Genomic DNA, 13882 nt, shown 5'->3' with positions numbered 1-13882 from the left:
ATAATTTTTTAACTTTACAGAATATTCTATACTCTAAGTTTCTCTATTTTCAGTTTACAAACATTGGTGATATGTAACTGGGTTGAAATTGATATTGTGTGATGTTACTATTAAAGCAGTTTGTCTCTGCACACTGAGGTACTGGCAACTGAGGCTTTAACAGTATGCTACTCGATAGGAAGATTCTCACCATCTCAACCCACACACACACACAGAAAAATAGCCTGCCATCAACTAGGGACCAAGTATTCAAATATCTGAGACTATGGGAGACATATCATTCAAACCACTACACTGCCCAACAATTAATTCAAAAGATTTCACAGACCTTAATGTAAAACTTGCAACGTTGAAACTGTTGGGAGTAAAACTTTGATAAATAAGCATATGTATGCACTTTCTGAAGACTCCAAAGGCACAGGAAATAATTCTAAGAATTAAATGGTATTACATGAAATTTAAAAGCTTCTGTAAGGGCAGTAAGATGCCCATCAGGCAATGGCATTTGCCTCACCTAGCAACCTGAATTAAATGAACCCATTTAAAGGTGAAAGAAAAGAATCAAGTACACGAAACTGTCCTCTGGCCTCCACACATGCTGTGACATGTGTGCCTACACATGTACATACATCATGTGCACACATGCACACACACACTCCACTTTTATATAATTTTCTGTACAACAAAGAAAACAATCACAGAGTGCAGCAGCATCCTCCAGTGGGAAACAACTGTCCAATTCTCTTCTAATGGGAATGCTATCTCAACTATATAAAGAACTGTCATAATCTAAACACAAGAGTGAAGTATACAACTCTTCAGCTAGCAGGCATGAGCTGATGTGGAACTGAAGTCCCACTCCATCAATTCAGCCTGATAGCAACATCAAAGAGAAATAACACAAAAGCTATGGGGCAAACCAAGGAGGAAATTTGTTACAGTAGGTTAAATAGTGAGATCATGTCACATGCATGAAAACTGATGGGGCTTGGAAGATAGTATTTGTTTGAAATCTTCTCAAATGAACGGACAAAGTTTCACAGGGTGGTGGAAGAATATGTATTCTATAGCTATGAGAATAGTCTATACTTGTCTGAATTTTTTGTACTTCTCTATCTTATCTAATATAATATTAAAGCATTTTCTCCAAAATCAAGAAATAAGGATGTCTACTCACAACACTTTTATACAATATAGTGCTAAATTTGCACCCAAAGCAAGAAAAAAGAAATAAAAGGGATAAAAAAAACAGAGAAGTTCAATTATCCATCAGAAGATGATATGACCCCAAATTTAAAAGCTCCTAAAGAACTCACGTGAATACAAGATCTGATCAAAGATTCAGCAAAGTATCAGATTGAAAAATCACAAAAGAATCATAACATTGCTATACACCAATAAAACCTTTACTGAATAAGGTCTCAGAAAAACAATCCCATTCATACTAACTTAATACTTAGGCATACATATAACCAAAGATATCAAGCATGTCTACAGGAGATTTTAAATGCTTTTTATAAAAAAAAAAATTGGAACACAACCCATTTAAAAACAGACAAAAGATATGAAGAGACTTCATCAAGTATATAGAAAACAAATAAAATATGTTCAAAATAATCATTCACTATGGAGATAAAAACTTAAACCATGATACTTCTATACTGAGAGCATGGTTAAGAGAGAAGATAGCAATACCAAGTGGTGACAATGGTGTAGGCAACTGAAACTCATTTGTATGACTAGAGTGAAAAAGGATGCTCAGTCTGCAAAGTAGTTGGGCAGTTCTTTATAAAAAATTACTCACACAATTATAATCTGACACATCAATCTCACTCAGAGCTATTTACCCTAAAAAGACAATTTGTTTATAACAAAACCACACACAAAGCTGTTATAAGCAGCTTTATCTGTAATAACCAAAAGCTAGAACCATCCAAATATCCTTTAATGTGAACAAATTAACTTGGTACACTCATACAAAAACTACACTAGACAATATGCAGGAGTTTTGAAAGTATTACACTGAAAGAAGATAGTCTCAAAAAGTCATTGTTTATTGTTTGTATGGCTGTGGTAGTTTGAATGAAATTGGTCCCCATAAACTCATAAGGAGTGGCACTATTAGGACGTATGGCTTTGCTGGAGTAGGTGTGACCTTGGCGGAGGAAGTGTGTCACTGTGGGGGCAGGCTTTGGGGCTTCCTAATGCCCAGTGTCTCAGTCCACTTCCTGTTGCCTACAAGATATAGGACTCTCAGTTACCTCTCCAGTTCTGTGTCTGCCTGCACGCCATAATGCTTCCCACCATGATGATAATGGACTGAACCTCGAAAACTGTAAGTGAGCCACCCCAATTAAATGTTTTCTTTATAATGATGCCATGTTTGTGGTGTCTCTTCTCAGCAATAAAAGCCATAAATAGGACAATTGCCTTCTTCAATAGACAAAAAACATGTGTTTTTAAAAAATAAAAAGAACAATGTTTATTAAGGGTAAAAGGATTACTCCTACACATGTGTCCAAACTAGGGCCCATGGGCCACATGCCAATAATATCTATAAATTAGCCCCAAAATCACAGATTTACTTAAATCATTATAAGATTCTGTGTGTGGTTTCGTTGTTGCTATTAACTAGACTGATGACAATGTCTTCCACAATGTAAAAGGGTTGGACACATTTGAGTCAGAGAAAGAACTTGGCTACAAAAGGACAACACACATAAATTTGAAGGGATTACAAAATTGTTCTGGCTTAACAGTGGCAGCAGTTACTACACTGATGAATGATAATTGAATAACTGAAGAAATTAAGAAGGAAAAAAAATTCCTAGTTCTGAATGAAAATGAAAATGTAACATATCCAAATCATAGGATACACTGAAGGCACTCCTAAGAGGAAAGTCTACAGCACTAAGTATCAACGTCTAAAACTATTAAGATCTCTAGTAATTTATTGATGCATCTGGGGCTTTGGAAAAATAAAAACAAATTAAATTAAATCCAAAGAGTGACAGGAAGACACTAACAAAAATTAGGGCTAAAAATAATTAAATAAACAAAAAACCAAAAGCAATACAAAGAATCAAAGAAATGAAGATTTGTCTCTCTAAAAAGCTAAATGAAATTGACAAAGCTTTATCCATATTAACTAAGAGAAGACCCAAACTAATAAAAATAGAAATAAAAAGGGAAACATTACAACAGATACAAATGAAATTCAGAAAACCCTAAGAACATGTTTTTAAAACCTCTGTTCTAAGAAATTTTTAAAAATCTAAAAAATGGATTTCTCCTGTGTTTTCTACTTGAAAACACAGTACTCCATTCACTCAAATAACTGCCTTGTCAAGAATCAACTGGCCGGGCTGGGGATTTAGCTCAGTGGTAGAGCACTTGCCTAGCAAGTGCAAGGCCCTGGGTCCAATCCTCAGCTAAAAAAAAAAAAAAAAAAAAAAGAATCAACTGGCCATACATAAACAGATTTTTTCTACTACTGTCTATACCATTGCTTTTTAACCTGTGGGTCACAACTCCACAGGGTTGCATATCAGATATTTATGGTTTAAAACAGTAGCAAAATTAGTTATGAAGTAGCAACAAAATAATTTTATGGTCACCACAATATGAGGAACTATATTAAAGGGTCACAGCATTTAAAAGGTTAAGAACCACTGCTCTATACCATTCTCATCTGTTGTATATTTTGTTTGTGTTCTGACAAATAAAGCTTGCCTGGAGATCAGAGGGAGATCTAGCCACTAGTTAACTATAGAACCAGGTGGTGGTGGCACAAGCCTTTGGTCCCAGCATTCAGGAGGCTCAAGCCTTTGGTCCCAGCACTCAGGAGGCTCAAGCCTTTGATCCCAGCACTCAGGAGGCTCAAGCCTTTGGTTCCAGCACTAGGGAAGTACAGTCAGGAATATAAGTTGGGTGGAGACAGGATCTCAACCTCATTTGGTCTGAGATTTCAAAGAGTTAAGAAGACTTTAGTGGCTGGCTGCTCTGCTTCTCTGATTTCCAGGCAAGCTTCATTTGTCAGAATACAAACAAAATATCACATAATACTCATCATTTGTATGTCTAACCTCACAATAATATCAGTCTGTTTTCACAAACTATGATTTTATTGTCTTGAAATCAGCCTACAAGCCTTCCAATTTTTGCTTTCACAAAACTCTCTTGCTACTACCAATCCTATATATTTTATGTAAACGGTAACATTTATTATAATGCCTGGTTATTGATTTCCACACACAAACACAACTACCAGCATTTCAGCTGAAAGTGTTTTGAATGTAATAGGCCAATCTTGAGTAGAACTTTCATAAAACATCAGGTTTTCCAGTCCATAAATATAGTATATTTTTCTATCTGTATCTTTAATTTTTCTTAGAAATGCTTTACAGTTTTCTATTTATCTTATTTATTTATTTGTTTATTAAACTTGTCTAAAGTTCCCTATTTTGATATTTTCATGGTTTTCTAGGCATGTGTGAGGGAGTGCATGCACACAGGCCCATGTATATACATTCTTCAGGTGTCTTCCTCTATTCCTCTCTTCCTTATTCCCTGAACTAGAAGTTCCCCATTTTAGCTGGAGAAACAACCTCAGCATGAAGCCATGCTTGGCTTTTTCATGGTTCTGGGGCTTCAAACCCAAGTCCTCATTTTTACACAGTAAGCTCTCATACTCACTGAGCTATCTCCCCAGCTACTTTCATGACTTTTTAAATTCTTTCATGTTTTTTCTGCATGCATGCATGCATGTGTAAAATATGTGCCTGGTGCCTGCTGAAGTCAAAAAATAGAATGTCAGATCCCCCTAGAATATTACTCATGGTTTGTGAGCCAACATATGGTTTCTTGGCACCAAACTCAGGTTCTCTGCAAGAACAAGTGGTCTTAAGCACTGAATCATCTCTCTGAGTCTTTTTTTTTTTTGGTTTTTCAAGACAGGTTTTTTTCTGTGCAGTTTTGGTGCCTGTCCTGGATCTTGCTCTGTAGACCAGGCTGACTTGAACTTACAGAGATCCACCTGGCTCTGCCTCCTGAGTGCTGGGATTAAAGGCGTGTGCCACCGCCACCTGACGAGGGCCATATCTTTATAATTTTAAATTTCCTATTTTCTACTAGTAAATAAGAAAGATAATTACACTGCAATTAAAACTGTTACTTTGATAAATACATATTAGTTCTAGAAGATTTTATGTACATTCCTAAAAATACTCTATTCTATTAATCATGTTATCTGCAAACAAACCCAGCTTCATTTCTTTGCTTTTAAATAGAATGATTCTTTCTTTTGTTCATCTGTATGGCTAGACCAGGGATTAGCAAACTATGACCTCTGTACTACATCAATGTTACTATCTGCTTCTGTACAAACTGTAAGCCAAAAATTGTTCTCATGGTTTTAAGTATTTCAAGGAAAATCAAAGAAATTCTATTTAATAAGATATGAAAGCTACATAAAAAATCAAATTCAGTGTACATTAATAAACTATTATTGGAACAGGTCATATTCACTTGTTTATGCTTTGGTGCTACAGCAGCAGAACTCTGTACTGAGAACACATACCATGCCATAGAGCCTAAGAACAAAATGAGCTGACTTACCCTTTATTGTGGTGATATGTTGTATACCCTAATAAAAGTTACCTGAAGATCAGAAAATAGAACAAGCCACTGGATTAAACATAGAGGCCAGGCAGTGGTGGCACACACCTTTAATCCTAGCACTCAGGAGGCAGAGATCCATCTGGATCTCCGTGAGTTCAAAGCCACCCAGGACTACATAAAATTGATTCAATCTAGGAGAGAAAACAGAGCCAGACAGTGGTGGCACGTACCTTTAATCCCAGTACCTGGGAATCACAGGCCTTTAATCCCAGGAAGTGATGGCTGGGTGGAGAAAGGTATATAAGGCGTGAGGAGATGGGAACTAAAGGCTTTCGGCAGAAGCATCCCTTTCAACTAGAGGCTTTTTCAGTTGGAGCCTTTTGGGTGAGGACTCAGGATTTCAGTCAGAGGATTCATGGAGTCAGTGAGGTGAGACACAGCATTGGCTTGTTCCTTTGTCTCTCTGATCTTTCAGTATTTACCCCAATATCTGGGTGTAATTAAGTGCTTGTCACCCAAGCATGAGCTCCTGAGTTATATCCAAAAACCCAAGTAGTTTGCACATGTCTATCATCCCAGTGTGGGGAAGGCAGACAGGCAGAACTCTGTAACTCACTGGCCAGCCAGCCTGGCCTACTTGGTAAGCTCCAGGACAATGACAGACCCTGTCTCAACAAGCTAAGTACATGACTCCTAAATAATTCATCCAAAGTTGATTTCTGGCCTCTACATGCATACATACAGGTGCATGTACACCTCCACACAAACACAATACACATACATACACACACAAATTCTACTTTTAAAAAGTACACCATTATTCTTCATCCAAAAAAATGGCTGAAAATCACTACAATCATCCCTTTACATTCTGAAGCATATGTAAATTATTGATGATTTAAAAAAAAAAAACATACCCATAATAAAAGGCAGCCATAAGCATATAAGTCTGAACTTGGAGAAGGAGGTTTTCCAGTTTTCAATTCAGGTGATGTCAAACTCAGTCCACCAACCATCATGTTCACTGAGGCTCGTTGACTCTACAAAAACAGCATTGTAGGGATTTTAGAGACAAAACAGTTAAGGGCTCTGGGCAAGAGCTCTGTTCTCAATTGAAAGGTCTTCTGAAATATTTCATTGTCTACCTTTCAAGTATCTAATTTTCTACTCTTACAAAATTTACTTTTGTTATACTCACACTGTAGGTGAGGACTGAAAATGAATGACTCTGCATTCTCTGATCATGGACATTGTTTTGTATATTTTAATTTTAATCGTGCGTGTTTGTGGGCATGTATGCTTGTGGATGGATGGATGAGCACGTGTGCAGGTCAGAGAACAACTTTCTGAAGGAGACCTTCCCCTTCCGCCCTGCTGAAGCAGGGTCTTTCTTGCTCTTTCTGCTGCTCTACTACCTACTCCAGGCAAACTGCCCCAAGGCTTCAGACCTTCCTGTCTCTACCTCCTTCTAAGTGGACAAGTGCTGGGATTACAGGCGTGTGCCACTGCATCGGGCTTTCTTGACTTTTTACAAGGGTTCCAGGAATCAAACTCAGGTTATCAGGCTTACATGGATAGTACTTCACCCATGAAGCCCTCTTCCCTACTCCTGTTTGTGTATTTTAATAAATTCACAAAGCAGTACTATTTTCTAATTCTGAGCATTCTAAATATTTTAAATTAAATGGTACAAATCACTTTCTTCTCTTCATAACCATTTTCTAAATATACCATTTTCTAAGAAATCAAAGGGCAATCAATGACAAATCATGACATCTAAATTCAGTCTGCCATTGGTTGCAATTCCAACTCTCACATTTATTTGCTGTGTGGTCTTAAATTTTAAGTTCTTCACGTCTAAACTAACTTTTAAAATGGCTATAATATCTATATTATAGAGCTGTTACAAAGATAATGTTAGCACCGTGCCTACTATATATCCCTAAGTATCATTATATATTTTCTCCAGTTACTTCCTTTATCCCAACTTCTCTAAGTATAATCTAAAACCCAGCAGCTAAGGCATCAACTGGGAATGTTAAAATAGCACTTTGGGGAAGAATATCAGATGACAAATTAATATAAAAAGGAGTGATTCTTGGAGCAGTTGCATCTACAATTGTACCAAGGATATGATCAAAAATAAACTGACAAGAATCCTTAAAATTGATGTTAGAAGTCCTTAGTTATTTCCTTGTGTCACTTTAATCCTCAGATAAATTAATATGGGACAATAAATGTTTCAAAAAATTCATCTATATAAAAATCCTGTACAATCCAACTTTGTATTAGTTTCATATTCACTTTTTCATTCTTTTGAGCTATCATATGAAAACCACTAAGACAGCATTAATCTAAAACTTGTAAACCAAATGACCAAAGTATGTAACAGCAGTGATTGACAAGGACGTATGTGAAGAAACTGAATCTTTACATAAGGCTTATGAAGATGGAAAATAGTAGGTACTTTGGAAGTTCCTCAAAAAAGGGAAGCAGTAAACTGGACATATTTATTGTAAACCTACCAGAATCAGTATGATTTTCTTAAATTTTTCATGTTTTTCACTGCTAGAAATAATTGAAAATTTGCTTTTTAAAAATGGCCTAAGTTTGTCTCTTGAGAAAAGAATATAGTATCCTTATTCCCAGAGTCCATGGTACCTTGAATAGATTTTTCATATGGCCAAAAGCAAATTTCATTTTCTTTCTTTGTTTTAGGTTTTTTATTGTTTGTTTGTTTATTTTTCTGTTTTTTGAGACAAGGTTTCTCAGAATAACCCTGGCTGTCCTGGAACGCTATAGACCAGGCTGGCCTCAACCTCACAGAGATCCACCTGCCTCTGCCTTTGAGTGCTAGGATTAAAGGTGTGCGCCAATACCACCCAGCTACAAGTTCCATTTTCCAACAGTTTTCGGCAATAAAAACTCCAGAAGTAGTGATGCTTAAAGATTTAGATTCTCTATACTGCAGCCCTTGAAATTCAGATGAAAAAAAATTCAAGCAGAATATCTACATTTGATGTAATCTTGCATGGTAGTTGATCAAAAATTCTTGCCACTTAAAACATTTTTGACTTTTTTCTAAGCCAGTTTTATTTGCTTACAATGTATTTTGAGATTATGTGGATACCAATTATAATATAAATTATCACACATCCCTATTCATGACTGTGTAACTTGTTAAGTATTTTCAATAGGAAGGAAACTGAATTATATGACTCAGTAATTCCATTCCCCAAGGCAATGAGAATGTCTGTACAAAAACCTTGTAACTAATGTTCATGGAAACCTAATTCATAATCACTGAAAAACATAAGCCTAGAGCTAGGCTTGAGGATACATACTTGGAATCTCAGCATGTCAAAGGCTGAGGCAGAAGGGCACTAGGAGTTCAAGACCTGTGCTACAAAGAAAGTTCAAAGCCAACATTTACTACCCAGTAAGACCTTGTCTCAAGTAAACAAAAAAAAACGTAAATCCAAGTATCTATCTACTGATGAAAACACACACTAAAGTTTCACATATACATATAATTAAATACATTTGGCCATAAAAAGAATTATGTCCTTAAACATTCAGCAACATACATTAACTCTGAATGTTACACTAAGTAACAAAAGTGATTCACAAAAGGTCAACTATTTGCATAATTTTACTTTTGTGAGATTACAGAATAAGAAAATCCAGAAGCACCAAGTATATTTCTGGTTTCCAAGGCCTGAACAGAAACAGAAATGAAAAGTAACTGCTAATCAGTGACTACTTTGGGATGTGATAAAAATTATCTAAATTAGATAGTGGTAATCAATACACCACTTTATGAACATGCTAAAAATGTATGAACTCCATCTCGATAAAGCTGTTGTATTTTAAATGGGAACTGTTCATTTAGCCATTTATAGTATATACATATTTCAAAACAGGCTATATATAATAAACATATACATCTTTGTAAATTAAAATAAAGAGGAAATTTCTCCCTTGTGATCATCTATAATCCTAGACTGCCTACTCCACAAATACACTTAAAAATATCACATTCTCCTGTGAGTTTGAGGCCAGCCTGGTCTACAAAGCGAGTTCCAGGAAAAGCACAAAGCTACACAGAGAAACCTTGTCTCAAAACAAACAAACAAAAAAACAAACAAATAAATAAATACACACACACATTCTCTTAACTGTCTAGACTTTGTTATCTCTACAAATTGTCTGGACTTTGTTATCTCTCTTCTATTGAAAGATAATGAGGCACCAAGTTAAAAGTCATGTAATTGAACCTAGATTTAAAACAAAAACATCCATGGTTCTCAGGCTTCTAAAAATGTACTATATTAATAATAGCAAAGCATATATAAATTTAATCTATGAAAGAAAAAAGTACAAGAAGAGGGAGGTTCTTACATGTTTCCTAGCAACTGTTTCCTAATGAGAAAAATAATGATCAATATTGTCAATGCCATTCAGTAGGTCAAACTGTTTCTGTATTTAGAGCAAAACCACACAATGCTCATCACAATCTAGATGATTGTTACAGATACTATTTGTACTACATGACACCCCTTAACTAAAAGTGCAGATCTTCCAATAAATTACCATATTGTGTGGAAGTGTTGAACCACTTTATTAAGTGGTTTCTGTCCAGTAAAGCTATGATATTTTACCTCAGATTTGGTGAAGTCAAAATCTCCAACAATCCCTTGTTCACGATTTAAGGCAAATACGTTGTTCTGATGAAGTGATCCATGAATTATGTTAGCACTGTGCAATGTATGCAGGCCTTGGGCAACACCTTTCATGACTTTTAAAGCTTCCTACAAATAAGTACATGTGAAAGAGGTGGAGTTTCAAAAACTGACAACTCATTTTAATGGATAAATTTTGTCTCTATTAAAAGACTGTCCCAGAACTGAAGTAAAGCTTCCTTCAAATTAAGGATATATCACAGACAAAGAATTAAAGGCTAGATAAAGCTTAACTATGCATGGTTGTTTAAATAAGAATGACCTCAACAGGCTCATATTTGAATACTCATCACTAGTTGGTAGACCTATTTGGGAAGGATTAGGAGGACTGACCTTATTGGAGGAGGTTCGTCACCCTGGGCAGACTTCCAGGCTTCAAAAGACTCCTCCCTCTCTTTAAAGATAGGAGCTCTCAAACTGTTCCCAACACCATGCCTTACTCTGTCATCATGTACTCTCTGGAATTTTAAGTCCAATTAAATGCTTTCTTTTATAAGTTGCCTTAGTCATGGTATTCTATCACAGCAATAGAAAGTTAAGTAATGCTCTATGTAACTGGTAACATCATAAGTGCTCTTTGCACACATGCAGGCACACAAGCGCACACATACATACACACACATCCCTCTCTAAGGCAACTTAAATAACCACCACATAATGCAGCTAGATGAGAATAAAATAATGTTAATAAAAGGGAAGAATCAGAACCTCTTTTATTACTAATTCTAAATTTATAATGATAAAAGCTAAAACTGCCACTTAAAAATCAAAGTATCAACCATTATCAATCATAGGCAGTTACATATAGCATAGCTTAATGGTATAAGTCTGGGCTCTGGAACCAGAAAGACCTAATTTCAAGTTTCAGTTCTATTGGATGAAAAGGTTCTGTGCAATTCACTTAATCCTTCTCAGCCTTGTTTTCTCTTATGCACAGAGCCGATGCAACAATAAAACAGAATAACACAGCCCAAATATTTGTAAAGAACAGCATGTAGTATTGGGTGTTACATATTAGATGTTAGTTTCTTGTGCAATGCATCCCTCAGAATGATTTTTACTTACTTCTGAAGTTAAAGGCATACTGGCCTGAACTGAGCTCAGGTTTGCCTTAGGATAGTATGGGACCATCAGGTAGGCAACAGGATCAGACTAAGAAGCAAAATAGAAAATGTAACTCAAAGTGAAAAATTCACCAATATATTTGTATTGCATAGTGATTCTACAAGGTAACTATTGTTTTATATTAAGAAGAAAAAAATACCACTTTAAAACTTACTTGAAATAAATAATTTCTACAATAGATTAGTTTAGGAACTTTACCTTACACAGAAACAGGAATATCAATGGCAGTAATCCAGACTCTTCCTTAGCATCTCCACAAGCTCTATGATAGGAGGCTGCCCTCTGAATCACCCTGCCTTCTGTGTCAACATCCACAGAATAGCCCTCAACAACAACAACAAAAAAGGCATTGGTAATTTCAACATTAAAAATCCCATTCTAATTTATTGTTCCAACTTAAATGTAAGTTATTGTAAGTTAAGTTACATTTATTTTTCTATTTTAAGTACTTTATCTGCATTGAATACTGGATCTATATTCCCAAATATGTGGTAACTAAGGCCAACTTAAAACACCCTCTCAAGTTCATTCAGTTTCAGCTCATAAGAAGAAATTAAGGGGCTAGAGAGATGGCTAGTGGTTAAGAGCACTTGGTGCTCTTGTGAAAGATAGGAGTTTGGCTTCCAGCACCCACATGGTGTCTCACAACTGTATGAACTCCAGTTCCATGGGATCCAGTGCCCTCTTCTAACCTCCACAGGAACCAGGCATGCATATGGAACAAAGATACACATGCAGACAAAACACATAAAATGAAATCTTAAAAAATTTCAAAGAAATTAAGCAGTACAAGATTGTGTTGGCAACATAGTTAAGCTTTCAAAAAACATCTAGAAAAACAAGAATTTTTAAAGACTACTGAACAAAATGCAGTAAGTGTACCCAAAAAAGAAAATCAAGTAACCCTAGTAAAGACAGTACTCTTTAGGGGAATGAGAGAAATTTTAAAGTCAAAATTAGCTCAAACACAATCATCATGCCAATCAACTTACATACTTTAGAAAGAGTGGGTTTGTTTTATTCCCTGAAAAGTAACATCACCACTTCCTTTATACTTCTGAAGCTTCCATAAATCAGAACTTAAAATTACCTTTAAGAGAACCGGCTGCCCGTTAACCTCAGAGCACACCAGAGGACGCTTGCTGCTAAGTTCCTTCATGGGTTCAGTGTCAAGAAGGTCTCGCTCTAAGCTCATAGTAAGAAGACCACCAGAATTCTAGGCACAAATTTTTATTATGTTTAGATAGTCAAAACATTCCTTAGGGCTTTCAAAACACCAACAGGGCATACTATTAAATGCAATGAAGATCATCAACCTAACTGAAAAATAAAACAAAAATGTTTAAATTTTGGATTCTTTTTAATCCCTCACTCTTGAATTTCTCCTGCCTACTTTGTAATTACCAGACAGTCACTGCTGTAAATTTACAACAGACTGCAGAAATGACTGAAGTTAGTAAGACATGCTTGCAAGAAACTCCAATACTTACCTGAAAAACCTCATATATGCCCTAAAAATTAAAATGAAGACAAGTCAAAGTAGTTAGAGAACACTGATGAGAAGTCTGAAAGTTATGACTGTTGCAAAGTAATCCTGACACTTCTGCTTAGTATTCCTGAATATGAAAATCATTTTCCCAATTGTAATCCTACCATTTTTATATTCTTATATTAAAACTAGATTTTATTTTCTTTAGTAGATTTGTTTGTTTCCTTCTTTATTTTTTGAGACAGGGTTTCTCTGTGTAGACCTGGCTGTTCTGGAACTTGCTCTGCAGACCAGGCTGGCCTTGAACTCAGAGATCTGCCTGCCCCTGCCTCCCAGTGTTGGGGTTAAAGGCGTGCACCACCACCACAGAGCTTGATTTTTTTAACTTATTTTTTAATTTCATAAATGTGTACATCATGCCCCTCCCTCCAAGCCCTCCTATATCTCCCCACTCTCAAATCCATGGTCTCTTTAATTTTTGTTACACACACACACACACACACACACACACACACACACACACACACAAATACAACCTGCTGAGTTCATTTAGTGTTGCTCACATATGTGCTGACCAGTTGATAGTGAATAACAAATTAAGAGGCTTACCCCTGGGGAAGACTAATTTTCCCTGTCTTACCGCCATGAATTACCAGTAGCTTTTTATCTAGGGAGGGCCTTGTGAGGTTTCCTCTAGCACACTATGATGAAACTACTACTGCCACTCTCCAAACTATATTATAGTTTATAACTGTGTTCTTAGAACTTACCCATAAACCCACCAGTGTAACTCTCATCCTTCGTTAAAGGTCTTCTTTTTGCAGCAGATGAAGACCATTGCAGGCACCACAATTGGTCAAATGCAAAGAACCACTGACCATGGGTGCCCAGCTCTAGTAGGTACATC

The 13882-nt window shown here is 36.1% G+C and overlaps 1 protein-coding gene across 3 annotated transcripts in view; it reads right to left on the bottom strand.

Annotated features, from left to right (window-relative positions):
* Stk31 (serine/threonine kinase 31) overlaps nucleotides 1-13882 on the bottom strand; it is a 76720-nt gene that overhangs the window by 13383 nt on the left and 49455 nt on the right. For all 3 annotated transcript variants that reach the window (XM_036182343.1, XM_036182342.1, XM_036182345.1), the window contains 5 exons: nucleotides 12577-12702; nucleotides 11685-11810; nucleotides 11427-11513; nucleotides 10281-10430; nucleotides 6537-6659 (listed from right to left, as the gene is read on the bottom strand). In XM_036182343.1, the coding sequence (XP_036038236.1) occupies nucleotides 6537-6659; nucleotides 10281-10430; nucleotides 11427-11513; nucleotides 11685-11810; nucleotides 12577-12702 (612 nt within the window). The remainder of the gene's footprint in view (nucleotides 1-6536; nucleotides 6660-10280; nucleotides 10431-11426; nucleotides 11514-11684; nucleotides 11811-12576; nucleotides 12703-13882) is intronic.

The sequence above is a fragment of the Onychomys torridus genome, chromosome 3 (assembly GCF_903995425.1).
Source record: "Onychomys torridus chromosome 3, mOncTor1.1, whole genome shotgun sequence".
NCBI classification, from domain to species: domain Eukaryota; kingdom Metazoa; phylum Chordata; class Mammalia; order Rodentia; family Cricetidae; genus Onychomys; species Onychomys torridus.
This window is presented reverse-complemented; position numbering and strand designations above follow the sequence as displayed.